Source organism: Hippoglossus stenolepis, chromosome 9 (assembly GCF_022539355.2).
Source record: "Hippoglossus stenolepis isolate QCI-W04-F060 chromosome 9, HSTE1.2, whole genome shotgun sequence".
Classification (NCBI taxonomy): Eukaryota; Metazoa; Chordata; class Actinopteri; order Pleuronectiformes; family Pleuronectidae; genus Hippoglossus; species Hippoglossus stenolepis.
In genome coordinates this window covers 21,809,224-21,823,463 of record NC_061491.1, presented here as the reverse complement: position 1 = coordinate 21,823,463, position 14,240 = coordinate 21,809,224, and the positions used below count along the sequence as shown (strand labels likewise).

The 14,240-nt window shown below is 41.3% G+C and overlaps 3 protein-coding genes across 4 annotated transcripts; 2 read left to right on the top strand and 1 right to left on the bottom strand.

Moving 5' to 3' along the window:
- The first annotated feature begins 2,748 nt into the window (after positions 1–2,748).
- On the top strand, positions 2,749–3,643 carry LOC118115317 (protein PXR1-like). The gene is made up of 2 exons (XM_035166400.1): positions 2,749–3,278; positions 3,389–3,643. Exons 1-2 carry the CDS (start codon positions 2,868–2,870, stop codon positions 3,563–3,565), a joined length of 588 nt encoding a protein of 195 aa, XP_035022291.1. The 5' UTR covers positions 2,749–2,867; the 3' UTR covers positions 3,566–3,643.
- Positions 3,644–4,732: 1,089 nt separating this feature from the next.
- Positions 4,733–9,634, top strand: LOC118115314. 2 transcript variants are annotated; one of them, XM_035166398.2, is made up of 3 exons: positions 4,733–4,969; positions 5,156–5,213; positions 6,554–9,634. In XM_035166398.2, exon 3 carries the CDS (start codon positions 6,561–6,563, stop codon positions 7,797–7,799), a length of 1,239 nt encoding a protein of 412 aa, XP_035022289.2. In that variant the 5' UTR covers positions 4,733–4,969; positions 5,156–5,213; positions 6,554–6,560; the 3' UTR covers positions 7,800–9,634. The 2 variants fall into 2 exon arrangements, with proteins under 2 accessions (XP_035022289.2, XP_035022288.2); XM_035166397.2 differs by lacking the exon at positions 5,156–5,213 and having other exon boundaries at positions 4,733–5,102.
- A 1,131-nt stretch (positions 9,635–10,765) lies between these two features.
- Positions 10,766–14,080, bottom strand: prnpa (prion protein a). The gene is made up of 2 exons (XM_035166399.2): positions 13,923–14,080; positions 10,766–12,037 (listed from the first exon to the last, which is right to left on the bottom strand). Exon 2 carries the CDS (start codon positions 12,026–12,028, stop codon positions 11,525–11,527), a length of 504 nt encoding a protein of 167 aa, XP_035022290.1. The 5' UTR covers positions 12,029–12,037; positions 13,923–14,080; the 3' UTR covers positions 10,766–11,524.
- Positions 14,081–14,240: the final 160 nt, after the last annotated feature.

Below are 14,240 nucleotides of genomic sequence, written 5' to 3'. Positions count from 1 at the left end.
TTCCCAATGACCAGCAGGTGGAATCATCTGAGCTCTATGAGCAGCTGGAAGCTTTTCAGATTGACTGGAAATGGATAATGGAAATAATGTTGTCTCCTTCTTCCTTCTACCATTGACATTCAAAAGGAATGAAAGTTTTTAATAAGACAGTTGCTAAGCATCCTTTAAGCAAACGGCTTGAAAGTCAGTTAAGAATTTTCTGAGTTATGTTTAATTTTAATAATATATAAACATCCTGCCTCAATTGTGCATTAGAAGACGCAGCTGCACCCCAAGGTGACCAAGTTAGATTCAAGATTCCACTTTAAAGTAAAACAAACAGTATGAAGTCTGGTTAAATGTAAATGTGTTTTATTCTATTAAGTGGTAGAATTAAAGCAACATGTCTGAGACATCATATTGTGTTACTATTTAAAATGATCATTGCTGTTTTGCAATGATATTGAGGGGGACAACTCTTTGTCCCTCTGACTCTCCGCCCCTGTTGGTATGTACAGTAATTGATTGAAGTATGACTTTAAAGTTAATCAAAGGAGGATGGGTGTGTGTTGTAGAATGAAACAGATCATTGGAAATTAGCTCACCTATTTAAGATAAACATTTGTCAGTGGAACCAGACACGGCGGCCGTGAGCCAACGTCAGATACACGAGAAACGTCTCTCCAGTGACTTTCGACCATCACAAGACAAGAGAATACTCTACAAAAACTTTTGTACACAGCTACAGAAGAAAGTACTCGACAGAAACCTTCTTGCTACACTGCAGCACCTGTTAATCGACATGGAGAGGATCAACAGCTCAGGAGATGAGCAACACAAGTGCAGCATGAGCAAAATGCTCCGCCGAGCCCTCCAGGACTCGCAGGAGCTAGCAACTGAAAACGCCCGTCTGGCGGAGCTGGAGGCTGAAAACGCCTGGCTGAAGGAGCTTGAGGGAGTAAAGGCCCAACTGAAGGAGCTGGAGACTGAAAGGGCCTGTCTGGGGGAGCTACAGGCTGATAACGCCTGGATGAAGGAGCTTGACAGAATAAAGGCCCATCTGGAGGAGCTGGAGGCTGAAGATATCCGTCTGAAGGAGCTGGAGGCTGAAAACGCCTGGCTGAAGGAGCTGAAGGAGCTGGAGGCTGAAAACGACCGTCTAGAGGACCTGGAGGTAGTAAGCGCCTGTCTGAAGGAGCAGGAGGCTGAAAGTGCCTGTCTAGAGTAGCTGGAGAAGAAAGAAAGGAAAAAGAGAGAGAAGGAGGAGAAGATGGAGACGAAAGAAAGGAAGAAGAAAGAGAAGGAGGAGAAGATGGAGAAGAAAGAAAGGAAGAAGGAGGAGAAGATGAAAAAGAAAGAAAGGAAGAAGATAGAGAAGGAGGAGAGCGAGGGGACGACGGACAGGAGGCTCCCCTGTTTTCTCTTCAACTTCAACTCCTCCTAATCTCCTCTCCCATCCTTCGTCTCCCTCTGCCCTGTCAATCATCCCCTCATCCCAGCTCCCCACTCCCTTACACCTTAACCCCCTACCCCTCTTCCCTCCCTCCTCCCCTCCCCTCCTCACCCTCTTCCCTCCCCTCCCCTCCCCTCCTCACCCTCCATCTACCTGTATGTGTTAGAAAATAAAAAAGAACGATCTATCAATATCAGTGACCTTTCCTCTGTCTAGTGATTCCAGAAATCTCTGTCAGTATGTGACTTGTATATCTCAAGAACTGTTCTTCTTATCAGCTACACACATGTTTATTCAAAGGCCGATTGAAGAGCAGTTTTTGTGACTGTTGTGATTTCTTTTTTAATAAACTTTGAATAAACAGACAACCAGCGCTGTGGCTGATGTTTGGTCCACAATCAAAATGATGAAAACCAAACATTTATATGTAAAAAAAACTAAATATCTATTTATATTTTATTCCTTTGTAATTTAGCTGGAAAACACACATTCTCTGCAGCACTATCCTTTTATTAGATTTAATTATATTATTTTGAAAGACACTGACAGACTATGTATCTACTTAACTAAGGTATGTTTACTTAGTTTTTCTGCTTATTATTCTGCATCAAAATATACATCACGTAATGTACATCACGTAATAACTCCGCTGCAGCGATCACATGGTTTTGTTGACACCCCATCGACACCGGTGTCGGCTATCCTCACAACAAACTCTCTTTACGTCTTCATCTGTGATTAAAGTATGACTTTGAAGTTGATCATAGGAGGATGGGTTTGTGTTGTAGAATGACACAGATCATAGGAAATTAGCTCACCTATTTAAGAGAAACATTTGTCAGTGGAACCAGACACGACGACCGTGAGCCAACGTCAGACACATGAGAAACTTCTCTTCAGTGACTTTCGACCATCACAAGACAAGAGAATACTCTACAAAAACTTTTGTACACAGCTACAGAAGAAAGTACTCGACAGAAACCTTCTTGCTACACTGCAGCACCTGTTAATCGACATGGAGAGGATCAACAGCTCAGGAGATGAGCCACACAAGTGCAACTTGAGCAAAATGCTCCGCCGAGCCCTCCAGGACTCGCAGAGGGAGATCCAGGAGCTGGCGGCTGAAAACGCCCATCTGAAGGAGCTGGAGGCTGAAAGGGCCCGTCTGGAGGAGCTGGAGGATGTAAACGCCCTTTTGGACGAGCTGGAGGCTAAATGCGCCAGTCTGGAGGAGCAGGAGGATGTAAACTCCCGTCTGGAGGAGCTAGAGGCTGAAAACACCTGGCTGAAGGAGCTGGAGGTACTAAACGGCCGACTGGAGGCTGAAAATGCCTTGCTGAAGGCTGAAAACGCCCGGGTGAAAGACCTGGAGGCTGAAAACCCACGGCTGAAGAAGCTGAGGGCTGAAAACGTTGCTCTCAAAAAGCAGATCACCATGAAAAATATTTCCTGGGGAGAAGAGAGGAAGAAGGTGGCCGAGAAGTTGGAGTCTTCTGCCTCACTTCTGTTGAAGTCCAAAGACGACCTGACCAGCTTGATTCAGCTCGTGGAGTCTGAAAAAGCCAAAGAGAAGGAGCTGGAGAAGGAGCTCAGGAACATGAACATGAGGTTTAAACTAAAAGAGGTCGAGGTCGTCTCCCTGAATGCAGACCTGAAGCTCCAGGAGGACAAGCTGCAGCGATACATCCTCGAAAATGAGGGCAGGCCCGAGGAAATAGAGGAGCTGCATAAAAAAATGAGAGACTTAGATGAAAGGTGGTCCACCGAGCACAAGGAGTCCCTAGAAAAGGAAATCAAGCTGGAGGACGACATAAAACTCCCGATCCAGCAGAACATTGTGCTTCAGGTACGTTACACCAACTCATTCTAATTGAATAATATTGGATTGTTGATTTGTTTCCGATTCAGACTTTGAAAAAGAAAAGAGTGAAACTTATGTTGTCTCTGTCTTTTCAGGAACAGGCCTTGAAGACCGACAGCTACAAGGAGAGGGTCAAGAAGGAGAAAGAGGAGAAGAAAGAAAGGAAGAAGAGCGGGAAGGAGGAGAAGATGGAGAAGAGAGAGAAGGAGGAGATTGAGGGGACAACGAGGAGGAGGCTCCCCTGTTTTCTCTTCAACTTCAAACCCTCCTAATCTCCTCTCCCATCCTTTCTCTCCCTCTGCCCTGTCAATCATCCCCTCATCCCAGCTCCCCCACTCCCTTACACCTTAACCCCCTCCCCTCCCCTCCTCACCCTCCATCTACCTGTATGTGTTAGAAAATAAAAAAGAACGATCTATCAATAACAGTGACCTTTCCTCTGTCTAGTGATTCCAGAAATCTCTGTCAGTATGTGACTTGTATATCTCAAGAACTGTTCTTCTTATCAGCTACACACATTATTTTATTCAAAGGCCGATTGAAGACCAGTGTTTGTGATTGTTATGATTTTTATTTTAATAAACTTTGAATAAACAGACAACCAGCGCTGTGGCTGATGTTTGGTCCACAATCATCAACCCTGTACACCAGGGGGCCAGGGGGAGAATGTCCGCCCACTCTGGAGGCTCTCACTGTGACATGTTCACAAATACACCACTTCTGGAGAAACTGCGGAGATCAGCAGCTAAGGAGATCCTAAAATTGTTTTTAGGCATCAGAAAAACTCAAAAGGTTTTTGCTACTGTAGAGACATGGTGGTGCAACATAGCAGCCTTAGTGGGAGAGGACCAGCTCCCGATGAAATTACAACATCTTACACACTGGACCCTTTTAATAGTATTAAGTATTAGTAATTTTGTTTTTTAAACAACACACTGGACCTTTAAGGGCTGTGAGTGAGGAGCAGGACCTAGTTGCCTGGGTTAATGTGGGCGTGTCCTTGTTATTGCCACATCGTCACGTGGTTTGAAGACGCTGGGCAGATGGTTAGGTGAAGCTTCTGTTTGTGATGATGATCATATAATCCACGTTCCCAGGGGGCTTTACTCACTCCTCTAGAGGAACATGTTCTGTTTGTACACCTGCCTTTACACATGTTCAAATAAAGAACATGGTTCCATCTACAGTATATGTTTCATATAAAACATGATTAAATCCATGTTACATATAAAACATGATTAAATCCATGTTACATATAAAACATGATTAAATCCATGTTACATATAAAACATGATTAAATCTATGTTACATATAAAACATGATTAAATCCATGTGTTTATATAAACAGTCTCTCCTGCTGATCCAGCATCACAGTCCTCGCGCTGATGCCGATTGGCTCCTGGACACGCGCAGCACTCTTGTGATTGGACAGTGAGCAGTGGGGCGGGGCTTACATCGCGTTAACCATGAACAAACAGCGCTCGGACCAGATTCAGTCATGGAGTCAAATCTCGGGTTTAACTTAACCTGCCGTCGTAACACAGGTTAACCACCGAGTCACTGAATTTACCCGGGTTAGCAGCTCAGCTCGCATCGCGCCACATACCCAGAACGCCTCGCGCGGCGTTACGTCACCTGGACCGAGAGGTGGAATCGTCTCCATCGATTTTGTGACGGTGAGTTGTGATGCGAGTGAAGAAGAGAGCAGCCATCGGTGTTTCTGTGGAGGAAGCACACGGCTCACTGCTGTCAGTGAAGCTTCAGACCTGAACACTGTCTGTGTTTATCTACAGGCTGTCTGTGATTCAGGTGAGAGGTTGTTGTTGTTTGGTCACTGACACATCTGTTGTGTTTATCTTCAGGTTTGTGCATAGAGAGAAAAGACAACCACCTTCTATTGTAGAAATGGTCCAATTCCAGGTGATGTATTGGTGCTAACAGAGCGATCTAAAAATAAATACACTGACCTGTGATCTCTTTTCAGGGTTGTCATCACATCCTCGTCTCGTGAGGACGAGATGGGGATGTTACAATAATAATAATATAATTTAATCCCAGGCTATGTAAGGCTTTAATCAATACAGCTGTTGTATATGATGAAAAAGTATATGATAAACATGCCAGAGTTATGTCTTTCTTTCTCGTAGCATCGTATTATCACTCCTCTTTATTTATGTATGCGTGTATTAATTTATTTAGAACATTGGCAGGATTTACAGGTCATGACAGATGGAAACACAAGTTATAATTCAGATGAGCACTATGCAAACAGAATGCATGGACCGTAAATAATCTACTGTTAAAACACAGAGCCCAGTTTTTATTGTTGACAGACAATTAGGCCTTAAATAGGTTGTAAACTGACTCCAGACTTTTATACAACTGAAAAGGTTCCTCTCTCAAAATAAAAAAGCAAGAGCTTTAACAGGGGTTTGTTCTCACACCCACACTAACAAAATATATCTCCGGGTCCAGAAAAGCAGAATCTTAAGGAGTTTAAAAGGAATATTTGGGGTATAAAATACGTGAATCAGAGTAGATTTACACAGATCAGTTTATAGCGTCATATCAAATTTGATTTCAACCCTATAGCTATAAAAATATTCCATATCACCATTATCAATATGGATATCGATACTTTTTATTGATAATAAAAACTGAAATATCTGTGTGTATATGTATGAGCAGGCTTCACAGAATATTTTAAAAATGTTAGTATGTTTGGTTATTGGATTGATGGTCTGGTCAAACTGGAGATGCCACTTTGTGCTCGGTGAGTTTATTATCAGCATTTCTTGCAATTTGACATATTTCTTCGGGGAATTAATTATATAAAATAAAAGTATTAATTGACAATGAAACTATTTATTCATCATATTTATATTATTTGTGATTACAATGATTAAAATAGTTCCTCATCACCTCAAAAATTTAATGAATATGATGCTATGCTATATAGTTTCCATATAGATTGTAAACAGGTGAACGGAGGACCTGGCTTACATAATATAAAAGCAGAAATGGTCAAGTTGAACTTATTATCAGCTCAGTGTAACTTCTGAAAGGTGCATGTCCTTGTGTGTGTTTAAGTTTGAGCTGCAACTTAAGGATTTTACTCTTTGGAAAAAGGCAGACAGCTCTCATCAAATGGCACAAAACTTTGTAACATGATAAAAAGTTAAGTATTATGACATATTTTCCTCACCCTTTCTCCCCTTTTTTTCCCAATTTTCCTTTTCTCTCCCTGACTCTTCCTGCAGGGCGAAGATGAAGCTTAATTCATTATCTGTGCTGTGTCTGTCGCTTATTTTGTTTCACGCCCATTCTTCACTGGCTAAGAGAGCAGGCGGCAGCTTTGGGAAAGGCTTCAGCTCCAAGAAGATCCCATCATGGAACCGAGGCAACACTAATACAGGCAACAAGAATAATCAGGGCTCCAGCTCGAGAGGTGGATACCCCAAACAGTCTGGACAAAACAATCAAGGAGGCCACCCGCCGCAGTCAGGCAGACCTGCGTATCCGGGCAGTTACCCTCGGCAGCAGGGTGGAGTGGGGTATCCAGCACATGGCTCCCCGTATGGAAGAGGTTATGGAGGTTACGGAGGCTATCCAGGTGGATATATCAACCAAAACCCAAACAACAAAATCCTGAGCCCTCACTATGGAGGCAGCTTTGGATACGGGGGCCACGGTGCGAGGGGCGGCTCTCCCTTTTCCCACTCAGTTCAGGGGATGGGCGTTTATCCCCAAGATAGATCCAGAGGGTTTGGGCGCAGTGCAGTGGTAGCAGCAGCTGGAGGCGCCATGGCAGGAATGGCCCTGGGCTACGGGCTGGGGAGGTTCCCTCGTCCTCACTTCCCCTTCCACAGCCCCCAGGAGGAGTACTACTACAACCACTACATGTACAGGAGATATGGTGTCAGGTCTACTGATGCCGATGACTATGGCAGAGACTACAGGTACAGCCAACCCCCTCAGACCTACGACAGCTTCATGGACTCGTGCATGAAGAGAACAGACATTCTGCCGGTGGAGAATCGAAAGCCAAAACTCAACCCGGCTGCCACAGCCACCACCACAGCTAATTCCACAGTCACCACAACAGCTGCTGTCGTCACCTCAGCACCGGACACTGTCACAGATAACAAGACGTCAGACACCAACAGCACCGCGGAGGACAACTCCTCGACCCCCTCACCTTCCACTCCTCACGCTCCTAATCAGCCTGAAGCCCGTCCCGGGCCTCCAGCTTCACAGGCCGTCGGTGACGATGAGGAGGAGGACGATGACACAGTCAGCATCATGGAGATCGGGTACCCGGCGCTGATCAAGCAGGTGAAGGCCCGCAGGTGTTTGGAGCTGTACATGATTTACTCTGAAAGGTACATGAAGAGAGAGACAGGAGGGGCGGAGGGACTGGAGATGGGATATCGAGGGTCTTTAGCAGTGGTCACCAGTGCTTTACTGATGCTACTGAACAGCAACATGCTGACGCTGCTGCACTGAGGCCTTCATTAGCGGGGGGGTGATGGAGGATGGAAAATGATTAAAATTTTAAGTTCCATGTTTGAATTTCCAAAGTGAATGTAAGAGGTTAGATCAGAGAGCCACAGTTTATTTTTTATTTTTTTCATTTTGATAATTTTGTCACAATATCAAGAAATAAGTTCAAATGTCCAACTGAATAAGAGATTTAAAAAAAAAGGTGCATATGCAGAATAAAGTTGAAATGTAGATAATAAACGTATTCTTTTTTATTTCAAGATTAAAGTGGAACTTTTGAGAATATATCAAACTACTAACGTCAGCACATACGCCCCTAACAAGAGTTTATTTCTCTTGTAGCTCATAAACACTTGTGGTGATCGGTGTTAAAAAAATGTCTACTGCTGAATTAGATCCACTTATTTTCAGCATTTCAAATTTACTCTTGAAATGTCAAAGGAGGAAACAATATTCTTCCTCATATCTTTCTAACAGTGCTTTTTAACATTATTCATATATTAAGTGAGGGGCCTCGGCCTCAGAGAAGCTCAGATCTTTGTCTTAATATTTATGAATATTTCCAACTTTTTCGTATTTTTTCTAGATATACTTCCTTCCCTCCTTCTTGTCCTCTTCTTATCTACCCACAACTTTTGCCTTTCTTTAGTGTCGTCTCACATTTGTTGAATGTATTGTCACCAAGCTTGGATATCGAAATATGCACAGTAACTTTTCTAATCATGTAAAATGATTAAACAACTATTTATATGTATCGTGTGAAGTTCTAATCACAAACAGTTCATAGTAGAATTTTCTAATTTTCTAAAACAAGCAGGCATCACAGAAATTTAAAAAACTTTTCTTAATAAGCATTATTCAAGATTTTAATGTGAACATGGATGATTTTTAAGAACCTACAGTACAAAAACCATATAAGCTTTTACTGTGATATGTGGGTAAATAAATATGAATTTACTGGTCCAATAAAAACCTAACACCTCTGTGTTGGAATAAATCCTGTTGTCACATGGAACTTGTGAGTTTGACATGACAGAGAGAAAAGATGAGGCTGAAGGGAACATCCACATTTTGCTTATGAGAAGATTTCTCCTCCATTTAAGATTATTCAGCCGAGAAGAAGCGGCACCAGTGACACCAGCCTTGGATTTTTCTGTTAAAATAAAATCTCACGTCTCTCACTCACCATCCTCTGGTAATTCATCACTATAATAACAATATACACATTTTAGTTAAAACCGACAAACAGTGGATGGGGACGAGTGGTGAAAAACTCCAGTGTAGCTTTAATGTGTTGTTAAATGTGTGTTATCTTGTGTCTGGATGTAAAATCGCACATGACGTGAATGTCTTCTCACCCGTGAGATGCACATTATGCTCGCCTGGTCAAATAGACGTATCTTTACTCACAAGCGTGATAATGAAAAAGCGTTTGATGAGATGCATTTGATGACTGATGAACTCCTGTGAAACCAAAAGTGAAATTGAGATAATCTGAGTAAATTAGTTTTTTAACAGCTCAAGCTCAAATTGCTTCACACTTGTTAACCATATCACAAAATGACATTTGGTGTTTAATTCATTTGTCTGAATTGATTTTCAAGGAAAGCTGAAGAAAGAAACAATGTCAGTCTTTACTTAATTAGTGTGTCTTCTCTTACTTAACTGTGTTTTTTACCCATCAGTTGTGTCCCTGGTGCAGTTTATGTTTCGTGTGCTTTTGTTTGGAAGTAATTCAACATGTTTATTGATGGGAAGGTAGATTGGTTGTTTCTAATATGGTGTGAGCCCGAAAAAATGGGGACGTAAATAATTCAAAATAAAAACTTTCAAAGAAATTTGGTCCAAGACATTGACAGATCTTTGTAATTGTGCAACTGTAAAAGCTGAGTAGCATTAAGCAATTTGAAATTCATTATATAAAATCATAATAATGACCCATTACGATGTTTTTTTATCTCATCCCGTTATCCTAAGATCATGTTAATGAGAAAATGTTCTTTAATTTTCAATGTTTGTTTACTTCTTTTCACTCAAATCAATAGTTTATGCAGTGGGGTGTCAAAACATACACTTGTGTAATTTGAATCAGTGGTAATTTTCATTGTAAAACACATAGGTAGGGATGTAAAGTGGTAAACATATAAAATAGCAGAGGATGTAAATACTCATGTACTCTATACTTAGTACTATCAGAATTGTTCTTATCTTATTTCCACCTCTGCAACCTGCAGTTTACTGATGATTTTGGAAACTAAAAGGTAGAGTCTCTGACTTCATCTGACACAGACGACAGCTCTGGGTTAAGTGTGAACTATCACGGATTCATAGGTCGAGTCTGTTGTGGCAACTTCTCAGAATGAAGAACAACATGAGGGCTGTGTCAAAGCCCCTTTGTGTTTCAGGTCTGAGCCTGAAATGAAGTGCGAACATCAACGTCAGACTCTGAGATGATTACCACTGTGTTTTAGAGGCGTGACAAGGAAGAAACTCTGAGCACATGATGTGAAGTCTGCAGTCTGTTAAAATTAGACTGTTAATGGCTGAGTCACGCAGCCAACCCCCTCACCCTTAAAAACAAACTAACTAGAAAGGCATATACCCATTAGTCCCATTGAATTAAATCAAGTGGCTCCAAATTTCACACATTCAATGATATTAGTTCCCTAATTATCCTTGATCCATGAGAGCCATGAATTATTCCATTGAAAATACGTGAAAATGTAAAATTAGTAAAAGTGCAAAAAAATTAAATTCTCTACCCATCTTTCCACCAAGTTCATTTGAAATCGGTTTAGTAGTTTTTACGTAATCCTGCTGAAAAACAAACAAACAAGGGGACAGGAGTGAAATCAACCTCATCTGTGGAGGTTAACCGTGTGGATCTAAATGTGTGTCCCCAGTGGATCATTCATACTAACACGTGTTCTCGTCTCATCACAATAGACACAAAAAAATCAACAGAAATGTTTGTTCTAAGTTATTTTTTACTTTTAAAACAATTAAACATGGGGCATTTTGCTTTTTTACATAATAATCTACAAAATGGCATAAAACATGTATTTAATTAGGTCAAATATACTGTAAATATACAAATAATAAGCTGAAAATGTAACATATGCAGAGTAGACTGTGAATCAGGAGAAAACAATTATTCTGTTATTATGGAATAGACTGAGAGATGGTGGTTATCAAATGAAGTTTACAGCTGCTCTTAAACTCTGGTCCCTGAGGTAGATTTAATCAGATTACACAACTAATCTATTCTTGTTTCACAGTTTGTTTATGGACAATGTGTTTGCCAGAATACACAGAGTCACCATCACTAAAATCATCATAACTGCAATCATCAAAAGTATAAAAACACTGGACACATTAAAAGGAGAAACAAGAGTGTGGGATATAATGCAGATAGTTATTCATTGAGTTAAATTACCTCACAACTCTGACAAATATCTACAGGAAGTGGTTTCTGAGTTCACCAGTGCTGCTGCAGACGGGAGCTTGGTGTCCCAGCGACATGTTGCTGAGGTGAAATGAGTGGAGCTCCTCTTCTTGTCTGTGTGGAGGGTCACCGACGACTCACTAAAACCAACTGGCCACAGATTCTCGTAAATCAAGGGTCATATTTAATTTGAAACCAGGAACAGTCGTCTTCACCGTCAGGTCATGGGGTATTTTTGGTTAGGGGTTCCTTGTCTGTTTTGTGAAACCTGCTGTCTCCATCTCTACATGACTGCCACCCAGTGGCCAATCAGCAGGGACATCAGGGAGCCAATCACAACGATGATGCTGTTGTAGATGGGGCCACTAGATGCTCCAACGTAGTACTCCATATCTCCAGAGCCCTCAGGGTCAGAGCCAGGCCTGCGGCCATAGCCACCACCTCCATATCGTGGGTACCCTCCATACCCTCCACCATACCCTCCTCCATACCCTCCACCATATCCTCCGTAACCTCCTCCATACCCAGGGCGGCTCAAAGCAGATCCTAACATTGATCCTCCAATGGCGCCTACTGCAGCCGCCCCTGCTATTTTCCCTGCACTGGGACCACCGCTCTGGACGGGTCTGTAGGCCTGGCCACCACCACCGCCCCAGCCCCGGCTGGAGCCTCCTCTACCTCGGCCAAAGCCGCCGCCTCCACGCCGGGCCTCAGAGCTGGGTAGAAGTGTGGCAAGGAGCATCAGGCACAGGGCCGCTGTGAGGGGCATCTTCTGAAGGATCAACATCACAGCTTTCTGTGAAAATAAGACAAAGGAACCATCACCGGCAGGTGAACATGTTAGAGGGACTCATTGTCTTCTCTGGTGTTGGGTTAGGTTTGTTGCATGTTTTGAAATGATCAACTGACTCTGGACCGTGATGGAAGACGTGGTTTTGAGTAGTTTAATGTATAAAGTGTATAATATTTTTTAGGAATAAAATCTTACGTCTTTGAATGAATTACTAACCACAGCTGTCAGCTCAGTGAAGGACTATGACAATCTATCTCAGTCAAACGTAGAATTAAATGGACGTACTCAAGTGCAGCAGAAGTGCTTCAGTTAAGAGCTCGAGGGAAAGCACTTAATAATATTCCACCACTGGTTCCCGGGCCACGTGGTGTTCAACACATTAACTCACTGAGGAGATGTTCTCATTGCAGCTTTTGTTCCTGCTGCGTTGTATTTTTACTTCTCTGATAAATTTAGAGCAGAACAGATCACGGCTCCTAATCCAGCTTTGACAAACACATCTTACACAAGCGTCATCACTGCAGCTGACCTGGGATCAGATAGCTTTCATAATCTCTAATGCCCTTTAATTGGGATCGGCTGGATTCAGACCTACTGCTTGAGATAAACAGTTGTTTGCATTGAATAAATGTTTAGTCCGCACTCAAAGAACTACTTGTATGAAATGAATACAATAAAATATGAAACCAAGGAAGTTAGAGCCGTGACATAAAAGATACAAACAACATAATATTACATCTTAGACATTAACAAACATATTTGTGCAATGCCATCAGCCATAATGTATGTGCCATTTACATTTTTATGAATATGAATAAATATTAGTCATATAAATATAACATATTACACTATATGGTGTGACATACATGTACCCAATATGTAGAATATACAATTTAAACACTATACAATAATAAAAATAAACTATTAAATGTAATATAAGGACATATGTGTTAGATATAATATAACATTTTGAAATAATTTCGTTTAAAAATAACAAATATTACAAATGTGTGACAATTTTGGAAATATTTAACTCTGACCTTTAAGGGGACAGAACCTTTAAAATATTTAGGTATAAATTAATATAATTAAGTGCAATTTATACAAAGGTGTACTTCTGCTTGTGTTTCTTTATTCTTCCAGAAGAAATAGTGAACTTTATACCCCACTAGATGTATTTAACAGCATTAGTCACTAATCACTTTTCAGATTAAAGTTGTACATTTTATAAATTATGCATTATTATAGATTAAAGTACACAATAGTTTATGAAGCAGTTAAACTGACTGCAAAGTACAAATTATACATTAACATAATGAAATGTCATATATGTAAATAATCATGAGTTCTGCTTGTTTTCTATTATGTTTTAAATACTTCAGTACTGATACAAGGTTAAAACTTAAATGCAGGACTTTTAATACCTTTACTTAAATAAACAATTTATATATTCCCCCCCACAGACCTCAGTTTATTTCCAGTAAGCAGCATGACATAATTTTCTCTGCAGTCAACAAACTGTACACTCTAATCTGCGTCCTCTTAAAAGATGAGTTAAGCTATAATTACACTGGGTTACGTAGTTTGACAATAATCCAGTGACTCACGTACAGCTACAGTAACTCAGAGAAATCCAAACTTTCCATTATGAACTTGATTCACCTTGATTCACTCTGATCCGTTTCCCAGTAAAAACTGTGCTTTTCAAGAGGTGGGGCCTAATTTGTGCTGGAGAGGCTTTTGAAATAACATCACATCCGAAATAAGGAGAAATCCACTGACATAAACATTAAAGGAATATAAGGAACACATTTTCAACCTGCTGGAAATCTTCAGAGAAATAAGAAACAAATGTTAAGATAAAGTATATTAGAATGAGCGATCTCACCTGTTGAGCGGCTGTGTGAAGCAGAAGTGAAGCAGTGCAGCAGATGAGCCTCTTTCACAAAGTGTGTGTGTGTGTGTGTGTGTCTGCAGCTCAGACTCCTGGGACCGTCTGTGGGGGGGTTTGTTTCAGGGCCAGCCTGTTATCCTCCAGACAATCTCCATCAGGTGGAGTGGATCACTTAGACCCAGCCCTGCTCATTGGCTGAGTGCACAGTAAGCTGCTGCAACGCCAACATCACACATAAATGGGTCGTTGACGTGACGCCTATATTTTCTGTCTGACTGCATTTTCTTCTGTTAAAAAAAGGTTTAAATACAT

What these genes read in the sequence shown, in the direction of transcription:
- LOC118115317 (XM_035166400.1), top strand. Translation starts at nt 2,868, where the DNA reads ATGAAAAATATTTCCTGGGGAGAAGAGAGGAAGAAGGTGGCCGAGAAG. An exon ending in AGCAGAACATTGTGCTTCAG is followed by an intron (nt 3,279 to 3,388) that starts GTACGTTACACC and finishes CTGTCTTTTCAG; the next exon opens with GAACAGGCCTTGAAGACCGA.
- prnpa (XM_035166399.2), bottom strand. Translation starts at nt 12,028, where the DNA reads ATGTTGATCCTTCAGAAGATGCCCCTCACAGCGGCCCTGTGCCTGATG.
- LOC118115314 (XM_035166398.2), top strand. Translation starts at nt 6,561, where the DNA reads ATGAAGCTTAATTCATTATCTGTGCTGTGTCTGTCGCTTATTTTGTTT.